The sequence below is a fragment of the Elephas maximus genome, chromosome 19 (assembly GCF_024166365.1).
Source record: "Elephas maximus indicus isolate mEleMax1 chromosome 19, mEleMax1 primary haplotype, whole genome shotgun sequence".
NCBI classification, from domain to species: domain Eukaryota; kingdom Metazoa; phylum Chordata; class Mammalia; order Proboscidea; family Elephantidae; genus Elephas; species Elephas maximus.
The window spans coordinates 6,539,460-6,566,208 of record NC_064837.1 but is presented as its reverse complement, the minus strand read 5'-3'; the positions used below and the strand labels follow the sequence as shown (position 1 = coordinate 6,566,208).

Below are 26,749 nucleotides of genomic sequence, written 5' to 3'. Positions count from 1 at the left end.
CCAGCCTAATGCAGGATTTCTCAGTACTCTCAAGGGCAAACAGTGACTCTCACTGTGGGGTAGGGGAGAGCCAGTCCACCGTTCCATGTCTCACCCAAAACCAAAAGAAGACGAGTCTCAATGCACTGCTTCAGCCACCCAGCGCCCCCACATGGCGTGGAGGACCTGCTTGGAGCGAGTCCTGTCAAAAACTAGGCTAGTGAGTGGGGAAGGCCTGTCTGCAGTCAGAGCTGGACATACAGGGCACACTGGGCCCTGACGGCAGTGGTGGCAGTGGCTGCAGTGAGGAGAGGACTCACCAGGACAACAAGCAGGACCAAGCGAGGGAACGCAGGGTTCCAAACTGAATCTTTATTGTGTTTGGGTGTCTTGGACATTCAGACTTCCTTTCTAGCTCCCCATGCAGGCGGCTGGTCTCGGTGCAGAGAGCACACCTTCACTGGAGCAGGGGAGGCGTGCCACCCTGATTTCTGTAGGATGTTTCCAAGGCAGACTGGCATGGGGATTAGTTACACTTGCTGTGGACACTGAGCAGCCTCCGTGCCCGCAGCTCCCCAGGTCCCAGGGGGTCTCTGGCAGATGGGTCCTCGTCCCGGAGCCCAGCCAGGGCACAGTATCACTCGTCTACTCCTGAGTGCTGTCCTTGTCGCGCTCTGCTCTTTGCCTTCGACTGACAGGAGAGCAGACACGCCCACGCACACGTCACTCTGACCCCTCACTGGGCTCTGGCCTTCTTGCTCTGTGGGCTTGGAGGCTCATCCCTGGGCACCCTCTTCTTGCTCTGTGGGCTCAGAGGCTCATCCTTGGAGAGCAGGGCCGCCCGCAGCTGCCGTAGCTCCCGCTTCTCCCTGCGTTCCTCCATCTCCTCAAGGTCATCAGCAAACAGGGCTTTGAGCGGGGGTATCAGCTTGGGCACTGTGGAAAAGTCTCCAAAGCAGACCTAAGGCAAGGAGGAGGTGAGGAGCACCCACGAGGGGATGGAGCTGTGAGTGACGTGTTCACACAGCAGCACCAACTCCCTCTCCTCACCAGTCAGCCCACCAGAGTTGACAAAGCACAAGAAGAGGTGCTGGTGACGTCCCCCCCGGCAAAAGGGGCCATATTGGTCCCTGGAAAAGCAATCCAGTCTTTCACAGTTGAGCTCCCCAAACAACAAACCCTGGCTTATTCTCTGCCCCTTCATTCCAGAAGGCCTGGGGGAAGAACGCCTCCTATCCACCAGGCTCGTGATAACTGAATGGACTGGGCCTAGCAGAGGCCTTTGTAATCCCCAGTGACCTGACTGAGGCTGGTTTCTGAATGGCCCCTGCAGCAGAAGGCCTCGCCTGTCAGTCTGGTGGTGAGCGTGACCCGGTGTGAATCACTGGGTGAGACACATCTTACACAGGTGGTCCCTGCACCCGAGGGGAGAATGTACCACCCTGTGCCATGTCCACCATCCCAGGCCCCATCCCATAGCCCACGACATAGAGACCTTCATGTGGTCAAAGGCGATTCCGACTCTGTCGTTGAAGTCGGGGCTGAAGAGGGGGATCTTGGCGTAGCGCTGACTGAAGTGGTTCAACATGATGAACCTGGCATTCATCTGCATCCCCACTCCAATAGCCTGGGAAGTCGTGCTGCGGAGAAAGAATGCAACTGAAGCTGAGCCCAAGGGAGGACTCCAGAGTGGAGAGTCGGCACTGACCTGGCCCTCGAACTTGCTCAGTGCACCTGGGAGGCCGCCAGGTCTCCTTACATGTTCCTCATTAGCTAGCACAAACTCCTGAGGGCCAGATGCCACACACTCCCCTAAGTCAGGCCCACAACAGGGCTTCCTACTTGGGGTAGAGCACGCTTTCATTAAAATACCAGACAAGATCCAGCTCCCCTCCCCCTTGGCCTTCTCCCCTACTTTGCCTGGCAATCCCTTGACCTGTCTTGCAGTTTATCCCGGCATACTTCCAGTTCTTTCAAAAACTGTCCCTGACCCTAGAACCCAGAGAACGCTGCATAAATAAAGGCAGAGCATTTATAAGAGAACTGCCTCGGCCTTGGCAGCCACATGCCCAAAGGGGCAATAGAAGGCTCCTCAAAGGTTCCACGTGGCAGAAGTTGGTGAGGGGTGGGGGGAAGAGTAGGTGATAAGGAACAAGAGGACCTATGTTACCTATGTGTCTTTTCCACTGCTTCCTCTTCTAAACCATCTTCCAAGGTGGCTTCATGTATGAGGAGGGTGGCATCTTTCCCTAGAGAACACACGGGCATCAGAACAGAGTCCCAGCATGAGAAGCACACAGCCCAGGGTTCAACGACAGTTTCCTACGTCCTGTAACTTGTCTGTGTGTGGCAGTGACACCCAAAAACTGTCAGGGTGGGTACCCAACTCTGCCACCGCTGCTGACCTACAAACTAGCCCACACGCCCCTGCAGCTACACGCCAAAGTGACCTCTACTCACCCATCTGGACCAGGGCGTCACAGGGCATGGTGTCCCCTGAATAGACCACTTTCCAGCCAGACGTGTGCACCAGCGCACAGCCGAACGCGTGCTTGCAGTGCCGAACCAGGCAGGTCTGGAACTACAGAGGCAGGGTGAGGGCTCTGCAGCTCTGCCCAGGTCACCCTCCCCAGTACCCACATGACCCCCTTTACCTTTTCCAAATCACATGTTTCCAACAGCGAGTTAATCAGTGTTTCAACTATGGGACTGGAGACCTCAGCCCCTTTCTGAAGGTATTTGGCAGGAATCAAACTGTGAGAAGATTAAACATCAAAAAATAAAATATTTAACATCTGGAATCAAAAGTTCAAGTCTCTTCAACACACCACTTTTGGTGAAGAACAGAACATCCAGAAAGAAAGAAGCTCAATAAAGACATGTAAGATCTAAATGCCACAGTCAACCAACTCAACCTTATAGACATATACAGAACACTCCATCCAACAGCAGCCAAGTATACTTCCTTTTCTAGCGCACGTGGAACATTCTCTAGACTAGACCACATATTAGGTCATAAAACAAGCCTTAGCAGAATCCAAAACATCGAAATATTACAAAGCATCTTCTCTGACCATAAGGCCATAAAAGTAGAAATCAATAACAAAAAAAGCAGGGAAAAGAAATCAAACACTTGGAAACTGAACAATACCCTGCTCAAAAGTGACTGGGTTATAAAAGACATTAAGGATGGAATAAAGAAATTCATTGGATCCAATGAGAATGAAAACATTTCCTATCAGAACCTTTGGGACACAATTCAAGCAGTACTCGCAGTACTCAGATGTCAATTTATATCAATAAATACATACATACAAAAAGAAGGGCCAAAATCAAAGAATTATGCCTGCAACTTGAACAAATAGAGAGCAACAAAAGAAACCCTCGGGCACCAGAAGAAAGCAAATAATAAAAATTAGGGCAGAATTAAATGAAATAGAAAACAGAAAAACAATTGAAAGAGTTAGCAAGACCAAAAGCTGATTCTCTAAAAAAATTAACAAACTTGATAAACCACTGGCCAGACTGTCAAAAGAAAAACAGGAGAGGAAGCAATAAACCAAATAAGAAATGAGATGGGCAATACCACGACAGACCCAACAGAAATTAAAAGGATCACAGCAGATTGCTATGAAAAACTGTACTCTAACAAATGTGAAAACCTAGAAGAAATGGATGAGTTTCTAGAAACACACTACCAACGTAAACTAACCCAAACAGAGGTAGAACAACTAAATAAACCCATGACAAAAGAAGAGATTGAAAAGGTAATCAAAAAACTCCCAACAAAAAAAAAGCCCCGGCCTGGATGGCTTCACTGCAGAGTTCTACCAAAGTTTAAGAGAAGAGGTAATACCACTACTACTAAAGGCATTTATTTCAGAGCATAGAAAAAGACGGAATACTCCCAAACTCATTCTATGAAGCCAGCAAATCCCTGATACCAAAACCAGGTAAAGACATCACAAAAAAAGAAAATTACAGACCTATATCCCTCATGAACTTAGATGCAGAAATCCTCGACAAAATTCTAGCCAATAGAATTCAACAACATATCAAAAAAATTATTCAGCATGACCAAGTGGGATTCATACCAGGTATGCAGCGATGGTTCAACATTAGAAAAACAATTAATGTAATTCATTATACAAATAAAGACAAGGACCACATGACCTTATCAATTCATACAGAAAAGGCATTTGACAAAGTTCAACACCCATTCATGATAAAAACTCAGCAAAATAGGAATAGAAGGAAAATTCCTCAGCATAATAAAGGGCATTTCTACAAAGCCAACAGCCAACATCATCCTAAATGGAGAAAGCCTGAAAGCATTTCCCTTGAGAAGAACCAGATAGGGATGCCCATTATCACCACTCTTATTCAACATTGTGCTGGAGGACCTAGCCAGAGCAATGAGGCTAGATAAAGAAATAAAGGGCATCCAGATTGGCCAGGAAGAAGTAAAAGTATCTATTTGCAGATGACATGATCTTAGACACAGAAAACCCTAAAGAATCCTCACAGAAACTACTGAAAGTGACAGACGAGTTCAGCAGAGTATCAGGATACGAGATAAATGTACAAAAATCAGTTGGATTCCTCTACACCAACAAGAAGAATATTGAAGAGGAAATCACCATTTACAGTTGCCCCCAATAAGATAAGATACTTAGGAATCAATCTTATCAGAGACGTAAAAGACCTATACAAAGAAAATGACAAGACACTACTACAAAAAACCTATATAAGTGGAAAACATACCTTGCTCATGGATAGGAAGATTGAACGTTGTAGAACTGTCTGTTCTACCAGAAGCCATCTATAGATACAGTGCAATTCCGATCCAAATTCCAACGACATTCTTTAATGAGTTGGAGAAACAAATCACCAACTTCATATGGAAGGGACAGAGGCCCCAGATAAGTAAAGCATCACTGAAAAAGATGAACAAAGTTGGGAGGCCTCACTCTATCTGATTTTAGAACCTATTATACCGCCACTGTAGTCAAAACAGCTTGGTACTGGTACAACAACAGATACATAGACCAGTGGAACAGAATTGAGAATCCAGACATAAAACTATCTACATATGAGCAGCTGATATTTGACAAAGGCCCAAAGTCAGTTAAATGGGGAAAAGACAGTCTCTTTAATAAATGGTGCTGGCATAACTGGATATCCATCTGCAAAAAAATGAAACCAAGACCCATACCTCATACCATGCACAAAAATGAACTCAAAATGGATCAAAGACCTAAATATAAAATCTAAAACAATAAAGATCATGGAAGAAAAAATAGGGACAATGCTAAAAAACAAAACAGGAGCCCTAATACATGTCATGAACAGTATACAAAACATTACTAAAAAACCCACCAAAACCAAACACTACTAACAACACACAAACACCAGAAGAGAAACTAGATAACTGGGAGCTCCTAAAAATCAAACACCTATGCTCATCCAAAGACTTCACCAAAAGAGTAAGAAGATTACCTACAGACTGGGAAAAAGTTTTTTGCTAATGACATTTCCAATCAACGTCTGATCTCATTTAAAATCTACAATCATACTGCAAAAACTCAACTACAAAAATACAAATAACCCAATTTAAAAATGTGCAAAGGACATGAACAGGCACTTCACTGAAGAAGACATTCGGATACATGAGGAAATGTTCACGATCATTAGCCATTAGAGAAATGCAAATCAAAACTACAATGAGATTCCATCTTACTCCAACAAGGGTGGCATTAATCCAAAAAGCACAAAATAATAAATGTTGGAGAAGTTTTGGAGAGACTAGAACACTTATACACTGCTGGTGGAAATGTAAAATGGTACAACCACTTTGGCAGTTGATTTGGCACTTCCTTAAAAAGCTAGAACTAGAACTACCATACGATCCAGCAGTCCCACTCCTTCGACTATATCCTAGAGAAGTAAGAGCCTTTACATGAACAGATATATGCACACCCATGTTCACTGCAGCACTGTTCACAATAGCGAAAATATGGAAGCAACCAAGGTGCCCATCAGTGGATGAATGGATAAATAAGTTACGGTATATTCACACAATGGGATACTACGCATCCATAAAGAACAATGATGAACCTGTGAATCGTTTTGTAACATGGAGGAATCTGGAAGGCATTATGTTGAGTGAAATTAGTCAGTCTGAAAAGGACAAATGTTGTATGAGACCACTATTATAAAAACTCAAGAAATAGTTTAAACAAAGAAGAAAATATTCTTTGTTGGTTATGAGACTGGGGAGGGAGGGATGAAGGGAAGGAGACGGGTATTCACTAATTATATAGTAGAGAAGAACTATTTTAGGTGAAGGGAAGGACAACACACGATACAGAAGAGGCCAGCACAACTGGACTAAACCAAAAGCAAAGAAGTTTCCTGAATAAACCAAACGCTTCAGAGGCCAGTGTGGCAGGGGTTTGGGGATCATGGTTTCTGAGGACATCTAGGTCAAGTGGCATAAAAAAATCTATTAAGGAAATATTCTGTTGCATCTGGGGTCTTAAACACTGGCAAGCGGCCATCTAAGATACATCCGTTGGTTTCAACCCACCTAGAGCAAAGGAGAATGAAGAGCAGCAAAGACACAAGATAATTATGAGCCCAAGAGACAGAAAGGGCCACATAAACCGGACACTACATTAGCCTGAGACCAGAAGAACTAGATGGTGCCCAGCTACAACCGATGACTGCCCTGACAGGGAACACAACAGAGAACCCCTGAGGGAGCAGGAAAGCAGTGGGATGCTTTTATAATTCTTATAAAAAGACCAGACTTAATGGTCTGAGACTAGAAGTACCCTGGAGGTCATGGTCTCCAGACCTTCTGTTAGCCCAAGACAGGATCCGTTCCCAAAGCCAAGTCTTCAGACAGGGATTGGACTGGAATATGGGACAGAAAATGATACTGGTGAAGAATGAGCTTTTTGGCTCAAGTAGATACATGAGACTATGTGGGCAGCTCCTGTCTGGAGGGGAAATGAGAGGGCAGAGGAGGTCAGAAGCTGGCCGAATGGACACGAAAATAGTGGAAAAAAGGAGCGTGCTGTCTCATTAGGGGGAGAGCAACTAGGAGTATATAGCAAGGTGTATATAAATTTTTGTATGAGAGACTGATTTGATTTGTAAACTTTCACTTAAAGCACAATTAAAAAAAAAAAAAAACGTTCAAGTCTCTCATCGGAGACCTCCAGAATCATTCTTATGAAGAAACGCAATTTAAATGGCAGTCACTAATCAAGGAAAGAGTACTCGAATAAAATAAACCAGATGCAAACCCTCGGGTCACTGCAAGCCACATGACAGATGACCATGCTCTCAGCTGAGGCCACAGAGGGCCCTTTTCAAGCAGGCCATGGACAATTTCAGATGGGGGCTGCCTTTCTCTTGAACTTCCCCTTCATCCGCCAGGAATGGATGGTCTCTGTGCTAGTCACTATCCACGTACCCAGCCCTGGAGCCATTTCATGGAGGAATGTTGGCAAAAAGTACAGAAACAAGCACAGGATGAAAATAAGTGTTGAGAAAAAAATGCTTCAAAGAAAACAACCATTTAACTGAGAACCACCTAATGGCTTCTGTTTTCGAGTCAAAGCATTTACCCCATCTCTGCACTCTGGGATGAAGGTAAGCTTGCAGGGGGCAGCATGCACTGTCCCCAGGATCAAACTTGAGCTTGCTGAGGAGGAGGAGGCAGGAGACGACAGTCTTGGTGGTCAGGCCCACCCGGACACTCACTTGACATGATGCAGAATCTCCTGGCACTGGTAATGGTACTGCTGGAGCCAGGCCATGAGCTGGGTGGGGGCAACCACTAACAAGGGGTGCAATGGCTTTCCTAGTGACGCCTGAAACAGAGGAATCAGAGAATCATATCAACTGCAAAACACCTCAAAAAAAAAAAAAAAAAATATGGAATGGCAGGAGGTATGGTGATTATGAGACTCAGAATGCCAGTAAAATCAAGGGTCACACTCACCAAAGCTCGTTCTCGCTGCAGCAGGATATTTAATAAGCCCTGAGAAGTAAAAACAAAACGTGGGTTAACCACATTCCAACTCTTATCTTCTTTCCTGTTATGGTTCTGGAGTTATCATCTCGCGATAGTTCCTAGCTTTCTATCAAACACCATCCCTGTAACATTGCCACAGTGGGGTTTGGCTCATGTGGACCGAAATGTTAACAGGTAGAAAACAATGTGATCAGTGTTGGCAAGGAAGGGAGACCCCGGTAAGGACCTTGAGTGTCATCTGAGATGCCCCACTGATGGTTCACAGCCAAGTCTTGGACCCCGGATCAAAGTTACATGTGAACTCAAAATTATGTGAAAAGGCAAGACCCTTACTACTGCATGAAAACAAGAAATGTTTTAACTGAGCAGAATGGCTGCTGGGTTTTGTAAAAGACCTCTTCCTAACTAGGAGGTAAAAGACAAAAGCTTCAGGCAAGTTTGGGTCTGGGAAAAAAACAGAAAGTGGCTGGAAAGCTTGGGTAAACAAAGCTGCCCGCCTCCGGCCCAGCACTCACCGTGTGGTGGTCTGCGTGCAGGTGGGACACAAACACGGCAGCCAGCGTGCCCAGGACCCTGTCCACCTCATCACCATAGTGACGGCACAACTGCCCCAACGTGCCTTCGCCACAGTCCAGTAACAGGGACCTGTCAGAGCTAGAGAGAGCACAACAGATTCACCACCACAGGAGAGGGCTCCTTACACTTTAGAGAAAGGTTTTCATTCTAAGGCAGGAAGCCGCTGTGGTAATTCCTGTCTTCCACAACCTCTCTCAGGCTTTTTCTTTGAGGAACTTAGATAAAAGCCAATGATTCAACTACAAAGGCAATTTTAGATGTCCATCCTCTACATGAAAGAATTACCCATAACGGAACCTTACAGTCCTTTCAGGTATACACAGCCATACAAATGCTGGATATCAGAAAAACGAAGAGAGTTTGTGGTAGAATGGGAGGGCAAAAACATGTCAGGGTAACACGGCATGTCTGGTTATTTGGGTGGAATGTGGTACAGCCTGTTGGTAATACCAGACAGGCACTGTGCCCGGGGAGCCTGTGCTCAGTCCCCTCTTCAGGGCCTTCTCAAAGCTCGTGTGCGGCAGGCCTGGGAACATGATGCCCGGATGCCACCCTGAGTTCCTGACTGAGCTGCTCTCGGGCAGGGCTCAGAGGGCTCTGCTCTGACACAATTCTCAGGCTGTTCTGATGCTCAGCCAGCTCAGAACCTGTGCTGAGATGGACATGGTCGTTTCAAACCTGTCAGGCATGTCCTTCTCCAGGAGGTGCCCTGGAGACTGGGAGGGGTCACCCTCTTTTCAGAGAGAACCCTTGGAGTCCAGGACATGCCAGAGTGGGGGTGGGCAAAGCCAGCCGGCGACAGTGCCTGCAGATAACTCCAGCAGGCACACCGGCCGCTCCAGGGGCTTCTGGGTCAGCAGCCAGAGAAGTGCCTCTTCTCTGGGGCCAGCCCACCCACAGCAGCTCTGCTGCACTTCCTCGGTCACGAGAGATGCATGTGTAACGCATTATCGGATTATGACCTATCGCTGGCATCAAAGACGACAGAGCCAAGCTTAAAACCGAACCTGGTATTTCACAACCGCACCCCCTTAGTGTGTGCATCTGCAGAGGCACGCTGTGCATTTTCAAATGTCTCTGATGAACCTCTGTGCAGATAAATGACACCAGATAAAACCAAAAGTATCCACTAAAGAAACATGTAAGGAGAGCCCAGCAAGGGGGCTGAATACAAAATCAACGTGTCAACTCCAAAAGCTTTTCTAAGATTCCAGCAATGAGTAGCTGGAGGGACAAGACAAGCAGTGATTGAGAGAGACCAGTTCAGACTCCGGATCTGCTACTACAGCTGTGGGGCCGGAGCGGGTAACCGCCCTGAGCATCAGTTTACTCGCTGACAAAACAGGTAGTTACCACGTCACAGGCTTAGTGTGAAAATCTCTTAGCACTGTGCCTGGCATGCTGGGGGACAACTTTTGGTGATTCCCAGAAGGGTAAGTCAGCCGTTAAGTCTATAAAATACATTAATGGCTATGATCCTCTTCCAGGGCAATCCGGCCAAGATGCCAAGCTGACAGGGTCTTATTCAGTCCCATTTTCAGATTAGCCTGGTGGATGGGGCAGGACTTTTGCTTAAAACATTAGCACACTCCTTGATGAACAGGCATTTGCTGGAAGAGCAGTAATACCTTATGTTGACAAGTGTGGAACTGACGTTTCGGATCTTCATCGGGATGGCAGACCCTGTTCCGAGGAAGACTATTTCTGGATACTGGCTGCTTTTCTCTGTGGAAAAACACATGTCAGACAGTCCATTTCTTCTGGTCAGAAATGAGCTGGCTTTCAGCCATGGCACGGGCATAGTCAAGGGCAGGCTGAAGCACGAAGTTCATCTTCCCAAGAGGGCAATCCAGCTCCAGGAACCAGGAAGTAAGCAGAGACAGACTGACCATCCCAGGACCCTTTCACAAGGACTTCCTCCTCCTCTGGGTTGGAGGCCACACCCTATTGTGAGTGAAGGGCTATCTGAGAAAAACAATCCTGCAGTCCTTTCTGCAAAAGAACTGCTCTAGCTAATGCTTTAATTTTAAAAAAGGAGGACTTCTTTACTTTCCGAGCTGGTATCACCTTGTGTCCAGCTGACTACACTCTGTGTGTTGTACTTCATGTCAATCCTCCCAGCAGCCTGCCACGTAGGTGAGGTCTCATTTTACAGGTCTTTCCTGAGCCTCAGATATGGTGAGGGGCAGAGCCAGGATTCCAGTTCGGACAGGTCTGACACTTCCAAAGGCTGCTCCCTACCCTTCTGTGGCTTCACACTGCCTGTGCGGCCCAGTGGGAACATTTGCCAAGTGTCCTGTGATCTCAGTGATCTTTCAGATACACAAAGGAAATACACCAGGGAAGTCTTTCCGTAACACATACAGGAAAGCGATCCCTGGGGGGTGGAAAATGTAGCCATCACTGCTCGGACTTGGACCTCAGATTGCCTGGTTCTGATCTCCAAGGAGAGAGTGAAGTTTGGTGAACTATCATTTGGCTAGATTAAACCACCAAACCCACCTTCTATTCAGCGTTCTCCTTCTATCATTAGTTGAAAAAAATACTAGGAAAACTGACGAAAAGAGCAGAAGTCAGGCACTTCCTTGGACCACTTCCTGATGGGGCACTTACGACCAAACAAGGTGAGTGGGCTAGTATCTTCCTTGGATACGTATCAGCAGATCCAGGCCTAGACCCAGGATTAGATCTAGGCCCAGACCCAGGATTAGATCCAGGCCTAGACCCAGGACAAGATCCAGGACTGATCCAGGACTAGACCCAGGACTAGATCCAGGCCTAGAACCAGGTTTAATTGGTCTGGGATGGGGCAGGTGCTGGTATTTTTAAAGCGTCCCGCCTCCTTGCATCATTCTAACGTATAGCCAAAGCAGAGAAACACTACATTAAAGAAATAAATCAGGGTAGAATGTGCCTTGGAAGGACTCTGCAATACCATGAAGCCCATGAGGGAGGGCAGAGCCAGGGGAGAGGCCGTCAGTGGGCTCCTGCTCACCAGCTGGGGTGGGACCATCCTGCACACTCTTCCTGGACTCCTGCACGCTCTCCTGGAAGTTGGGGAGCTCCAGGGCCTCAGCTATGAATTCATCAGGATTGCAAGTAAGAACAGCATCCCTGCAGAGAGAAAGCTCTCAGGTGACCAAGGTGGAAGAGGGTCTCAAGCAAAACCAAGCTAAATATCCTGAATAAATTCATGGAAACAATCTGCAGAAAGCAATTCTGTTCTACTGCCTTTTGGAGCCTTTCTCAGCTAAGCATCGGGCGTCAGAGTAAGTTCTGTACAGCTCAGCTCCTCAGAGCACCACTCAGCCTCAGAGCCTGACAGCTAGAGGACGCTCTGCACACTAGACAGGGCTTGTGAACTCCCGGCGAATGACGTCTGAGGGGGACACTTCTTTGTGGGGGCTGTCCTGTGCACTGTAGGATGTTCAGCAGCATCCCTGGCCTCTTCTCACTAAATGCCAGTAGCACCTGTGCCCCCACCAGCTGTGGTAATGAAAAAGTCTTCAGAAATGCCCAGTGTCCCCGGGGGGAAATCGTCCAGGGCTGAGAAGCACAGCCTGAGAGCGGTGGCTCTTAATGCGCACTACTATTCAACTGGGAACCTTATTAAAGCGCAGAGCCTGATTCGGGGGCTGGGGCTGGGGGTGCTGAGATTCAGCGTTTCTAGCAGGACCCCAGATGATGCTGGTCCTGACCACACTGAGGAGCGAGGCCCTGGACCAGTGAATCTTCAACCTGGCCGGCCATTAAAAGCACCTGGGAGCTTGAGCGAGTCCCTGGCCTAACCCTCAGGATTCTAATTCAGCCGGTGCTCCTTGGAAACCCTGTGGGGCAGTTCTACGCTGTCCTGTAGGGTCGCTATGAGCCAGAATTGATTCAACCGCAATGGATTTGGATTTGATTTTGGGGGGGGGGGGCCAAAAAAAAAGAAGAATGTTGCCATCAAGGATTCCAACTCATAGCAACCCTATAGGACCAGGTAGACCCGCCCCTTTCCAAGGAGCGCCTGGTGGATTCAAACCGCCGACCTTTCGGTTAGCAGCTGTAGCTCTTAACCACTGCGTCCCCAGGGTTTCTAGGCCTGGGGCAGGACCCAGGGATTGTATTTTTTAACAAGTACACAGTGAATCCGCATGTTGCTAGGTTGTTAGTCACTGGTTTGGAGACCAGCCTGTGCAGATGTTGACAAAGGGCCAACAGGCTCTTCAACCCCAGGATGTCGTCGTGTGTTGTCCTCAATCACGCTACCACATAGTTCTTAAAGAGCCTGACAGCTCAGCCACAGGAGCACACACACATCCAGTAATACTGCAGAACACGGTCTATCCTAATGCAGACACTGTGGAGCAGACAGGGAACTTCAAATTATTCAAGATTCAGATTTTAAAAATTAAAATAAAGACCTCTGGCATTTTCTCACATTACTAGCTGGAATACAAACTGGTAGAGCCTTCCCGGACAACAATTTATATGGCTCAAACATCTTAAAAAACTTTCACTCTGATCCAGCAATCCCACGTCTAGGAATTACCCTAAGGGAACAGAGTTCCATTCATACCTTTATATTAAAGACATTTACTGTTTCAGAAAAACAGCTAAGACTCGGTAACATCCCAAATAAGTAAACCTCCCTTCCTGAAATACCAATAAAAAACCTCATTACTGGAGACTAATGATGCAGGAGAAGACGTTTTTCTACTCCAGCCTCACCAAGACAAAGTCAAAAACATATCAACAATCGTTATCTCTGGGTGATGCGATTCTGGGTGCCTGATCTGCTTCCTCACCCGTCCCCTGTTTTCTATGTAGTAAAACAAGAAGCGTGTATCGCTGTTACTAACCAGGGGAACAGCTGTAGAGAAGGACAGTCGCTGGCCCCAGTCCCCCCACCTCAACCTGGACTAGGGTCAGTCTGTTTTTGTAACTCAGTGTTGGAACACAGCCATATCCCTTTATTTATGTGCTTTCTGTGGCTCTTTGCAGCTACAATGGCAGATGAAGAGTTACGACAGAGACAGAATGGCCCACAAAGCCTAAAATATTTTCTATCCAGGCCTATACAGAAAGTCTGCTGACCCAACCACGGCCATGACACTGGCTCGCCCCGCACTGACCGCTGCCACTCCCTCCTGGGCCGGAGCTGATATTTGAGGAGACATTCAGCCCGCATGGCGGGCACGCGGAAGGCAGTACCTTCTCCCTGGAAGAGACAGAAACACAAACACGCTCCATGGGGACAAAGAAAGTGCAGGAGCCGAGCCAACCGGGCTACCCTGTGACGCTACCTGATGGCGGAGGTCGGCGAGCGGGGGGAAGATGCTGGGGTGGATGAGGTTGAGCTGCGTCTGAATCTTGTGACTGCGGAGGTTGTGAACTGACGTACAGTTCTCATTCAGGATCAGGTGCTGCGTGTCAGGCCCAAACCTAAGACAAAAGACCCGCCGTTGGCAGCACGCTTTAGGGGACATTTCATCTAGTGGGCAGCACTGGGGATTAGGAAGTGTTCACAGAATGTCAGGGACAAAATGGCCAAACGTAATTCTGCTCCTTCTGTCTCTACACACCTGCTGTCTTCAGGATGTGCTGAGAAGAGTGCTGGGAAAAACAAGAAAAATGAAGATGTTTGGGCCTATCGACAGTGATGCAAAAACAAAATGGAGAATGGGATGGAAGCAGAAAAGGCACAGTGAGAGGAAAGCAGAGAGTGTATGTTAAGACTCAAGCCCTACAGGAACGGAGAGAGCTGAGCAGCAAGAGACTGCCGGGCTTATGGGGAGGGAGATGAAGGGAGATGTATGGGGAGAAACAGGAGGGGAGGCAGGAGTAGACCCACGCTTACTCTCTCCCCTAAGTTTAACTCAGAGAATCCTGCCCACCTGACGCCAGCCTTGGCCGACGAAGCCAAGAGGAAAAAAGTAAAACAAACACTCTTTCCACTTACTAAATTTGGGTAGCATCTAAAGATTAAAGTAAACAAAATAGAACTATAAAGTACTTAACATGCTGCCTGACACACAGCAAGCACTCGATAAACAGAAGCTATCACTGTATGCTCTCCAGTCGATTCTTTAGGATTCACATGTAAAATCATCAACAAAAAGGCGGTATTTGTTCAGAGGCTGAGTATAGAGTACGTATCGGTGTGAAATTGAACTCTTGCCATAGCCAAGCTGCACACAGACACATGCACACTCTGCCACCCTGGGGCAGGATTTCCTCACAGGAGGGGTACAAGGGGTGCTCCTGGACTTCCAAGAAGGCGGTCATCCCAGAGAGCTGGGGCCTGAGAACATGCAGCAGGGGCTGAAGGACGGGTAGGTAGCACGTGAGTAAACACAGCGAGAAGGAAGGAGCAATGGGAACTCCTGGACAACCAGCACAGCTGCCCTGTGAGCCGCTGGGCAGGGCTCCATACCTCTCCATCCACTGCTGATATCTACTGTCCAAGAGCACAGATTCTGGGGCCAGGTGAACCACCAGGGCCACAGGGGCATCAGCCTTCCCTTGGTACCTGGAAGGAAGAGTGGGGTTTTACTTTGTAAAGTGACACGAACTCAAGGAGAGAATACAGAACTTGTGCAGACAGACTGTGCCAGGCTGGGAGGCACGCCCCAGCTCTCCCTTCCCAAGAGCCCCTGCCATGGGTGCAGCAGCGAGCTGACAGCCCTCTGGGCCAGGCCACACTCTGCCCGGCTATTCCCTGCAGAGCGCAGGCACAGCAGGGCACCAAGCTGGGCCACTGCTCCCTGGCGCAGCAGGACCTTTCTCAGGGCCATGCTGCAGCTGTTGCTCTTCCTGCCATCCCTCCTTTCACAGAGGCCAGACCTGCAAAGTGCACAAAGGCCCTCCCCTCTACTCCTGCTCTCTCCACCCCTGCGACTTTCACAGGCGTTTCCCCAGGGAATCTCTAGCACTTCTAATTCCACCTTGGTGTGGCTTTCCAGAGGACCTGAGACACAGGTAGAAAAAATCAAAACGCTCTCTAATTCCACCACACAGAAAACGACGTAACATGCTGATTAAAACTCATTAACATGTTCCTGTGGGATGCGGACCCCAAATTTTCATAAGACCAGACTTAATGGTCTGACTGAGACTGGAAGGACCCCGGTGGTCATGGCCCCCAGGCCTTCTTTTGGCCCAGGACAGAAACCATTCCCAAAGCCAGCTCTTCAGACATGGATTGGACTGGACCGTGGGTTGGAGGGGGATGCTGGTGAGGGGTAAGCTTCTTGGATCAGGTGGACACTTGAGATATGTTGGCATCTCCTGCCTGGAGGGGAGATGAGAGGGTGGAGGGGGTTAGAAGCTGACGAAATGGACAAGAAAAGAGAGTGGAGGGAGAGAGCGGGCTGTCTCATTAGGGGGAGAGTAATTAGGAGTGTATAGCAAGGTGTATACAGGTTTTTGTGTGAGAGACTGACTTGATTTGTAAACTTTCACTTAAAGCACAATAAAAATTATTTAAAAAAAACTCAACTTGTTCCAGTTCCTTTAAAAAAAAAAGCTAGCTATTTTCATAGAGCCTTCCCCTGCCACACACAAGCCGTGCCCTGAAGCTGAGAGCAATGTCCGGTGCACAGGAGGCTCACAGCTCACTCACAGGAGGGGCCTGACAGCACCGCTGCCCATGGCTCTGTTCAAACACAAAACCTGTGCATCAGGGTGCCTGGATCTCCCCACAGAAAAAGGGTCTATTGTGCTAATAAGAATCAAATAAGTGAAAAAATACATATAAAAAAAAAAATGAGGAACAGGAAAAAAAAATAGAATAAACCATTAAGAATGGGAGAAAGGCTAAGACACAGACGTGTGGGTCAGAGTCCACCTAGGGTTAAAGCTAAACTGCAAAGCTGACAAGCCATTCTGGAGAACCAAACACGAGAGCACTCAGGTCTGCTCCCAGGCTGTGATTCCATCCCTCCACAGACCCTTCACCAAGGCCGTCTCAAACACATCTGATCTATCTGAGTTGTTCAATGTAGGTAAACATAAGAAAATTCAGGTAGGTTAGAATAATACAAAGAACGGTATTTTGAGTATTAGTTAGAATCCAGTCCAGAGTTCTAGAATTTACTGTGGACTTTCTAGTGCACAGTGGTCTCTGGTTTTCCATTTTTTCTAATTTCACTTCAAGGCTGCATGCACCCCAGTGCTCACTGACTCTCACCAGGCAACGTAAATCCTGCCAGTATGACCGGCTCTCAGGCAGGAGCCTCCACCTCAGCATAATGGCTTCTGAAGGCAGCACCACCCAGGCAAGAAGCCCATCTAGGCAGGGCTGGGCCTCTCGCACCCCCGAGACCCCTCCTTACCTCTGGAAGGCAGCGTTTTCACAGATGGGTTGTATGAACCCTTCATCTGGACACTCTACCACAACAAAAGCAAGACCAGGATCTGGAGGGGTACAGATCTCTTCAGGCAAAATCTGCAAAATTAAATAAGCCAATACTGGGTCATGGTGCCTTCCCAGGGCAGAGTCACAGCTCATGGGCAAATCAAGATGGCCTTCAACACACTTGAGACCATGACCCAATCCCACTTCAGCAAGGCTGAGCCAAGTCCACACAGCACAGAGCCAGCGTTAAGGATCATCACCCATGCCCTCCTGCTCCCTCTATTTATAACTGAGCAGACAGGAACGAGCTGCCGGAGGCGGTTCACACCTATAGTGTGCAGAGCCAGTCCTGCCAGGACTCTATTTGGTCTGTGGCCACTGACCCTACCCGCCTTAGACACAGGTAAAGAAAACATCTCTTTGAGGTGTGTGCCAGTCCCTCCTTACAGGACACACTGCTAGACACTGCCCTGAGCTTGAGTACAAGGGAAGGCGATCCACCTCTCAGAAGAAGGACCAGCAGAATCAGAACCTATGGAAGTACACAAAGCAGCCAGAGGCGATGTGCAGGACACCTCTTGACTACAGATCTCACTTCATCGCTTAGCCAAGTGACAGCCAGCCAAGCGGTTCCACTGCCCCAGGAAGTAGTCTGTGGGGCCTGAACTAGGTAGTGAATCTCTGCAGTGTTCCTGGCCCTACCTGTAACTACGGAAACATCATGAAAGAAAACCAGGAGTCTTACCTCTCTTCCTTCAAAAGTAACACTTTTGCCATCCTTCACAGCGGTGATGATTGGAGCAATGGCAGCCGTCCCCCTGAAATAAAGAGGGAAGACCTCTGTGAGATGAGGACTGTTTATGAGCAGAGGAAAGCCCACCCATTCCCCTACAGCCGTGTCTCTGGCTCTTACACTGGGAGGCCCAGCTCCTTTGCTTTGAGCACCAAGAACTTTCCTTTCTTCATGTGAAGCTGCAATGGAGAGAACGCAGATGTAACGTCAGTACTAATGGAGCAGCTTGGTTTAAGTCAATTTTCTTAGAAGTGTACTAACCTGTTTTTTTCCCCCCTAAATGATTTACAGTTTAAAATAAAGATTACTCCCTTAAGAAAGTATATACAGGTATATACATTCTGAAGAAGTGATCTGTTTTGAAACACTTTAGTATTAAAAGCTTCAAAACAGACCATCAATTGCTCCTATGCAAGTTCAAGTTGAAACTGAAGAAATTCACTGAACAAGTGCTAATCGGAGCCTGTCGACTACCCACATGCTAGCTACCACGTGCACTGTTCCCTTAAAACCCAACAGAAAAGTTCTCTTACCTTACACACAAAAGCTACTACCAAGGAAGGGTCCCTGCCATCCATTTTCTGGCTAACACCTGACGAAAAACATACTTGGTTATAACAAGGTAAATGGGAAGTTTGCATAGGTTTCACAAATAGATGATAATCTGATACCTAATTTGACTTTAAGTAAAAATTAAATGAACAAAACCTTCCCAATACAAAGGTCAAAGAATATACTAACATTCTCAAGCAGCCTTTTTTTTTTCCTCTACGAGTACTTAAGTTGAGGTTGAGTAAAACACAAAACTCTACCACAAAAATAGTAGAATGGCAAGTGAAACTAAAAAACAAATCAAAACACATTTTATGTAAAAGAGAGAAAAACAGAAATAAGTATCAGAATATGTGAAATAGCATGGACAATAAAAATGGCCTGCAGATAGAAAAGGATGGAATACTACCTCATTCTATGAAGCCAGCATATCCGATACCAAAACCAGGTAAAGACACCAAAAAAAAAAAAAAAAAAAAGAAAAAAACACTATAGACCTAAATCCCTCATGAACATAGATGCAAAAATCCTCAACAAGATTCTAGCCAATAGAATTCAACAACGTTGTCAAAAAAAATAATCCACCATGACCAAGTGGAATTTATACCAGGTATGCAACGTTGGCTCAATATTAGAAAAACCATTAATGTAATCCACCATATAAATAAAACAAAAGACAAAAACCACATGATCTTATCAATTGATGCAGAAAAGGCATTTGACAAAATCCAACACCCATTCATAATAAAAACTCTCGGCATATTAGGAATAGAAGGAGAATTCCTCAACATAGTAAAGGACATCTATACAAAGCCAACAGCCAACATCATTCTAAATGGAGAGAGCCTGAAAGCATTTCCCTTGAGAACGGGAACCAGACAAGGATGCCCTTTATCACCGCTCTTATTCAACATTGTGCTGGAAGTCCTAGCCAGAGCAATTAGGCTAGACAAAGAAATAAAGGGTATCCAGATTGGCAAGGAAGAACTAAAATTATCTCTATTTGCAGACAACATGATCTCATACATAGAAAACCTAAGGAATCCTCAAGAAAACTACCGAAACTAATAGAAGAGTTCAGCAGAGTTTCAGGTTACAAGATAAGCATACGAAAATCAGTTGGATTCCTCTACACCAACAAAAAGAACATCGAAGAGGAAATGACCAAATCAATACCATTCACAGTAGCCCCCAAGAAGATAAAATACTTAGGAATAAATCTTACCAGACATGTAAAAGACCTATACAAAGAAAACTACAAGGTACTACTGCAAGAAACTAAAAGGGACCTACATAAGTGGAAAAAACATACCTTGCTCATGGATAGGAAGACTTAACATTATAAAAATGTCTGTTCTACCAAAACCCATCTATATATACAGTGCACTTCCGATCCAAATTCCAACTACATTTTTCAGTGTGATGGAGAAACAAATCGCCAACTTCATATGGAAGGGAAAGAAGCCCTGGATAAGTAAAGCATTACTGAAAAAGAAGAACAAAGTGGGAGGCCTCACTCTTCCTGATTTTAGAACATATTATACAGCCACAGTAGTCAAAACAGCCTAGTAACTGGTACAACACCAGACACATAGACCAATGGAAGAATTGAGAACCCAGATATAAATCCATCCACATATGAGCAACTGATATTTGACAAAGGCCCAGTGTCAGTTAATTGGGGAAAAGATAGTCTTTTTAACAAATAGTGCTGACATACCTGGATATCCACCTGCAAAAAAATGAAACAGGACCCACACCTCACACCATGCACAAAAACTAACTCCAGATGGATCAAAGATCTAAACATAAAGTCTAAAACGATAAGGATCATGGAAGAAAAAATAGGGACAACATTAGGAGCCCTAATACAAGGCATAAACAGAATACATAACATTACTAAAAACGATGAAGAGCTACCAGGTAACTGGGAGCTCCTAAAAATCAAACACCTATGCTCATCTACAGACTTCACCAAAAGAGTAAAAAGACAACCTACAGACTGGGAAAAAATTTTCAGCTACGACATCTCCAAACGGCACCTGATGTCTAACATCTACATAATTTCGCTAAAATTCAACCACAAAAAGACAAACAACCCAATTAAAAAGTGGGCAAAGGATATTAACAGGCACTTTGCTAAAGAAGACATTCACGCGGCTAACAGATACATGAGGAAATGCTCTCGATCATTAGCCATTAGAGAAATGCAAATTAAAACTACAATGAGATTCCATCTCACTCCAACAAGGCTAGCATTAATCCAAAAAACACAAAATAATAAATGTTGGAGAGGATGTGGAGAGACTGGAGCACTTATACACTGCTGGTGGGACTGTAAAATGGTACAACCACTTTGGAAATCAATTTGGCGTTTCCTTAAAAAGCTAGAAATAGAACTACCACACGACCCAGCAATCCCACTCCTCAGAATACATCCTAGTGAAATAAGAGCCTTTACACAAACAGATATATGCGTACCCATGTTTACTGCAGCACTGTTTACAATAGCAAAAAGATGGAAACAACCAAGATGCCCATCAACTGATGGATAAATTATGGTATATTCACACAATGGAATACTACGCGTTGATAAAGAACAGTGAGGAATCTGTGAAACATTTCATAACATGGAGGAACCTGGAAGGCATTATGCTGAGTGAAATTAGTCACATGCAAAAGGACAAATATTGTATAAGATCACTATTATAAGATCTTGAGAAATAGTTTAAACTGAGAAGAACACATTCTTTTGTGGTTACGAGAGGGGGGTGGGAAGGAGGGTAGGAGAGGGTTATTTACTGATTAGACAGTAGATAAGAAGATGAAAGAAGGACAACACTCGATACAGGGGAGGTCAGCACAACTGGACCGGACCAAAAGCAAAGAAGTTTCCTGAATAAACTGAATACTTCGAAGGTCAGCAGAGCAAGGGTTGGGGTTTGGGGACTATGGCTTCAGGGGACATCTAAGTCAACTGGCAAAATAAAGTCTATTAAGAAAACAGTCTGCATCCCATTTTGAAGTGTGGCGTCTAGGGTCTTAAATGCTAACAAGCGGCCATCTAAGATGCATCAATGAGTCACAACCCACCTGGATCAAAGGAGAATGAAGAACACCAAGCTCACAAGGTAATTACGAGCCCAAGAGACAGAAAGGACTACATGAACTAGAGACTACATCATCCTGAGACCAGAAGAACTGGATGGTGCCCAGCCACAACCGATGACTGCCCTGACAGGGAACACAACAGAGAACCCCTGAGGGAGCAGAACAGTGGGATGCAGACCCCAAATTCTCAAAAAGACCAGACTTAATAGTCTGACTGAAACTAGAAGGATCCCAGCAGTCAGGGTCCCCAAACCTTCTGTTGGCCCAGCACCAGAACCATTCCCAAAGCCAACTTGTCAGACATGGATTGGACTGGACAATGGGTTGGAGAGGGATGCTGGTGAGGTGTGAGCTACTTGCACCAGGCGGACACTTGAGACTATGGTGGCATCTCCTGTCTGGAGGGGAGATGTGAGGGTAGAGGGGGTTAGAAACTGGCAAAATGGTCATGAAAGGAGAGACTGGAAGGAGGGAGTGGGCTGACTCATTACAGGGAGAGTAAATGGGAGTATGTAGTAAGGTATATATAAGTTTATATGTGAGAGACTGACTTGATTTGTAAACTTTCACTTAAAGCACAATAAAATCATAAAAAAAAAATGGCCTGCACAGAACATGTGGGTATCACTCTCCCCCACCCCGTGTTATCCAAAAAAGGACCGCTTACATAGGGTCGGCCTCTTCTTGGTCGTCAGACAGAAAACCTTGGGACAAAAAGGGAACTAACATGCTTTCCTGGACAAGAGCATTCTTAAGCAGTCTCACCCCTTTGAGACCCTAATCTTGGAATTTTAAGTAAGTTCCCCACAGGTTGTCATTCTGAAAGAAAAGGTGCTGACCATTCACTGGTATGAACGTTTTGTCAGCTTAGCAGGTACAGCTTCTCATTGAAAATGAAGCTGCATTAATGAAAACTACGACCTGCCGGGCCGTGCCCACCTCTGGTAAAGTCAGTGCAAAGCTCTGGGCATCCCCAGGTCTGCAGACTGACCTTAGAGGCTGCCGCAGCCTCTCTCGTTCTCCCCACATGCCATGGGTGACATGTCTGTTATTACACACATCGATCCTTACGACAGTGATTCCAGTCAGAGCGTCACAGGGAGAGAACGTGTCTGTTCTTACACACGTCGCTCCTCATGACAGTGACTCCAGTCAGAGCGTCACAGGGAGAGGGCGTGTCTGTTCTTACACACATCGCTCCTTACGACAGTGATTCCAGCCAGAGCATCACATGGAAAGAGCGCGTCTGTTCTTACATCGCTCCTTATGACAGTGATTCCAGTCAGAGCGTCACAGGGAGAGAACATGTCTGTTCTTACACACATCGCTCCTTGTAACAGTGATCCCAGTTAGAGCGTCACAGGAGAGAGCATGTCTGTTCTTACACACATCGTTCCTCATCACAGTGATTCCAGTCAGAGCGTCACAGGGACAGAGCGCATCTGTTCTTACACACATCGTTCCTCATGACAGCGATCCCAGTCAGAGCGTCACAGGGACAGAGCGCGTCTGTTCTTACACACATCGCTCCTGATGACAATGATCCCGGTCAGAGCGTCACAGGGAGAGAGCGTGTCTGTTCTTGCACACATCGCCCCTCATGACAGTGATCCCGGTCAGAGTGTCACAGGGAGAGCGTTTCTGTTCTTACACACATCGCTCCTCATGACAGTGATTCCAGTCAGAGCGTCACAGGGAGAGGGCGTGTCTGTTCTTACACACATCACTCCTTACAACAATGATTCCAGTCAGAGCGTCACAGGGAGAGAGCGTGTCTGTTCTTACACACATCACTCCTCATGACAGTGATTCCAGTCAGAGCGTCACAGGGAGAGGGCATGTCTGTTCTTACACACATCGCTCCTTACGACAGTGATTCCAGCCAGAGCGTCACATGGAAAGAGCACGTCCGTTCTTACACACATCGCTCCTCATGACAGTGATTCCAGTCAGAGGGTTAGAGGGAGAGAACGTGTCTGTTCTTACACACATCGCTCCTCATGACAGTGACTCCAGTCAGAGCGTCACAGGTAGAGAGCGTGTCTGTTCTCACACACATCACTCCTTACGACAGTGATTCCAGTTAGAGCGTCACATGGAGACAGCGTGTCTGTTCTTACACACATCGCTCCTTATAACAGTGATCCCAGTTAGAGCGTCACAGGGAGAGAACTTGTTTGTTCTTACACACATCACTCCTCATGACAGTGATTCCAGTCAGAGCGTCACAGGGCGAGAACGTGTCTGTTCTTACACACATCATTCCTCATGACAGTGATTCCAGTCAGAGCGTCACAGGGCGAGAACGTGTCTGTTCTTACACACATCATTCCTCATGACAGTGATTCCAGTCAGAGCGTCACAGGGAGAGAGCATGTCTGTTCTTACACGCATCGCTCCTCATCACAGTGATTCCAGTCAGAGCGTCACAGGGGGAGAGCGTGTCTGTCCTTACACACATCGCTCCTCATGACAGAGATTCCAGTCAGAGCGTCACAGGGAGAGGGCGTGTCTGTTCTTACAGACATCACTCCTTACGACAGTGATTCCAGTCAGAGCGTCACAGGGAGAGAGCATGTCTGTTCTTACACACATCGCTCCTTACGACAGTGATTCCAGCCAGAGCATCACATGGAAAGAGCGCGTCTGTTCTTACATCGCTCCTTATGACAGTGATTCCAGTCAGAGCGTCACAGGGAGAGAACGTGTCTGTTCTTACACACATCGCTCATCACAGTGATCCAGTCAGAGCGCCACAGGGAGAGAACGTGTCTGTTCTTACACATGTCGCTCCTTATAACAGTGACTCCAGTCAGAGCATCACAGGGAGAGAGCGTGTCTGTTCTTACACACATCCCTCCTTATAACAGTGATCCCAGTTAGAGCGTCACAGGGAGAGAACTTGTCTGTTCTTACACACATCACTCCTCATGACAGTGATTCCAGCCAGAGCGTCACAGGGACAGAGCGTGTCTGTTCTTACACACATCGCTCCTCATGACAGTGATTCCAGTCAGAGGGTTAGAGGGACAGAGCGTGTCTGTTCTTACACACATCGCTCCTCATGACAGTGATTCCAGTCAGAGCATCACAGGGACAGAGCGTGTCTGTTCTTACACACATCGCTCCTCATGACAGTGATTCCAGTCAGAGGGTTACAGGGAGAGAGCGTGTCTGTTCTTACACACATTGCTCCTCATGACAGTGATTCCAGTCAGAGCGTCACAGGGACAGAGCGCATCTGTTCGTACACACATCGTTCCTCATGACAGTGATTCCAGTCAGAGCGTCACAGGGAGAGAGCGAGTCTGTTCTTACACACATCACTCCTTACAACAGTGATTCCAGTCAGAGCGTCACAGGGAGAGCACTTGTCTGCTCTTACACACATCGCTCCTCATGATAGTGATTCCAGTCAGAGCGTCACAGAGACAGACGGAAGCCCCTTCCCGTGCCCTATTTTAAGTGTCATTACCATCTGGAAGGTGCTGCTCATTTTTAGCTGATCCAGAGTTTGAAGGCTGCTTTGGACTGAGTCTGCCGAGAGGTCTTTCTGGTCTCTGGGCTGATTGGTGGTCTCTACAGCTCTGCTCACCTGGTCGGTACAGGAAACAAATTACACACCACACACAGTGAGCTCACAGCCGAAGCCCAGATGTTCACGTGTACCAATGCCAGAAAGCCAATTAAATTCAGCACACTTTTGATCAGAGGAGAAAATAACTAGTTACCTCCCCACCCAGTCTGCATAGTAATTACGTCTTACTCATCCTTACACTTCTGCACATCTCACAGCCTTGTCTGTAGTAGGAACTCAATGGTGTTTGCTGACTAAAAAGCATGAAGGCTACAGGCTGGTTTATATGTTTTCATCACTGTAAATAAACAGACCTAGGTCTGAAGGTTATTCCCCCGCTTTGAGAAGCGTTCTAGTTTGCAGTTAAATCTCAAGGTGAAAGTAATAACGCAGTGCTCTGAGAAGCTGGAGCACAGCTGCTGGTCTCAAGAGAAGCCCTGCTTGTTCCTCCATGTCCACAGGGAATCAGGGCAACAATCAGCAGCAAAACTGAGCTAGGCAGGCATGATCACAAACGCATATAAACGTAAACTGCTCAGGGCCCTGGAGGGAAGAAAGGGTGCTAGACATGAAGAGCAGGGGGACACGGATGGGCTGGGGCATGGAGGCAGGCTGCAGGCAGGTCAGAGAGAACATCTGGCCCAGCGTGATCAGGCAAGGAGAGTTTCAGCTAGACTCACCCTCTCACTGGCCAAGACGTACTTGTGCCTTTGCTCTGGCCACCTCCTTCCCTCTGGCCACCTCCTCTCCTCCCTCCCTCCCTCGTCCCACCCTAGTGACAACATAAGCCTCATCTACGGCAGGCTTGGGACTTCTCTGGCCTTCTTGGCTGTGCTCATCCATACCCCTAGATAAGTAGCATACCAGTTAGCATGGTCAAGGAAAGGCACCGACTGCCCTGGATTCAATCCACATCCAAGTAAGGCCTGATACAGAATGTGGCAGCCAGACTCAGGACAACACTGACATGGCAGGCCCTGGTGCCTGAGAATGCTCTCAGGAGCTTCTGACCCTAACTTCTTGTAGGATGCCATTATCCATGTTCAGTGTTCACCTGCACATCTCGCCAGATCCTCTCAAAGGAAGGTACTTACAGCTGTGGCAAACAAACACCATGCAATGAACGTGTAACCTGAGAGCAGTCCACTTTCTGACAGGGCTCCAGGTGTCACATTCCAAAGCACTGTCACTGTCATTACACGAGTTACAGGCATCTGTCACATTCCAAAGCACCTCACTGCCATTGCACGGGACTTACATGCATCTGTCACACTCCAAAGCACCATCTCTGCCATTATAGATGACTTACAGGTGTCTGTCCCATTCCAAAGCACCTCACTGTCATTACACGTGAGTTACATGTGTTTGTCAATTTCCAAAGCACTGTCATTGCAAGTACACGTGAGTTACATGCGTCTGTCACATTCCAAAGCACCGTCACTGCCATTATAGGTGAATTACATGCAGCTGTCCCATTTCAAAGCACCGTCATTGCAATTACACCTGAGTTACAGGCGTCTATCCCATTCCAAAGCACCTCACTGTCAATATACGTAAGTTACAAGCATCTGTCCCATTCCAAAGCACCATCACTGCCACTACACATGAGTTACAGGCGTTGTCCACAGGACCATAGCTCCTCCAGGGCAGCGATGCCATCTCAGCTCCTCTGCTAAGTTTCCGCATCGTGCTCCACACAGGGCACACAGTGCAAGGACTCTAACGGTTTCTACCTGCACCCGCATCTTCCTGCCTTACGACCTAGGACCTACA

The 26,749-nt window shown here is 46.9% G+C and overlaps 1 protein-coding gene across 1 annotated transcript in view; it reads right to left on the bottom strand.

Moving 5' to 3' along the window:
* Positions 1-17: 17 nt before the first annotated feature.
* Positions 18-26,749, bottom strand: part of LOC126063002 (zinc phosphodiesterase ELAC protein 2-like) — a 31,645-nt gene continuing 4,913 nt past the window's right edge. The window contains exons 7-24 of the mRNA XM_049861081.1: positions 24,875-24,994; positions 18,270-18,328; positions 17,857-17,915; positions 17,689-17,761; positions 16,921-17,033; positions 15,021-15,116; positions 13,891-14,029; positions 13,720-13,805; positions 11,598-11,716; positions 10,231-10,327; positions 8,542-8,680; positions 7,994-8,032; positions 7,753-7,862; positions 2,634-2,733; positions 2,440-2,560; positions 2,150-2,228; positions 1,475-1,619; positions 18-940 (exon numbers count right to left, since the gene is read on the bottom strand). Of these exons, the coding sequence (XP_049717038.1) occupies positions 716-940; positions 1,475-1,619; positions 2,150-2,228; positions 2,440-2,560; positions 2,634-2,733; positions 7,753-7,862; positions 7,994-8,032; positions 8,542-8,680; positions 10,231-10,327; positions 11,598-11,716; positions 13,720-13,805; positions 13,891-14,029; positions 15,021-15,116; positions 16,921-17,033; positions 17,689-17,761; positions 17,857-17,915; positions 18,270-18,328; positions 24,875-24,994 (1,919 nt within the window). The 3' untranslated portion in view covers positions 18-715. The remainder of the gene's footprint in view (positions 941-1,474; positions 1,620-2,149; positions 2,229-2,439; positions 2,561-2,633; positions 2,734-7,752; positions 7,863-7,993; positions 8,033-8,541; positions 8,681-10,230; positions 10,328-11,597; positions 11,717-13,719; positions 13,806-13,890; positions 14,030-15,020; positions 15,117-16,920; positions 17,034-17,688; positions 17,762-17,856; positions 17,916-18,269; positions 18,329-24,874; positions 24,995-26,749) is intronic.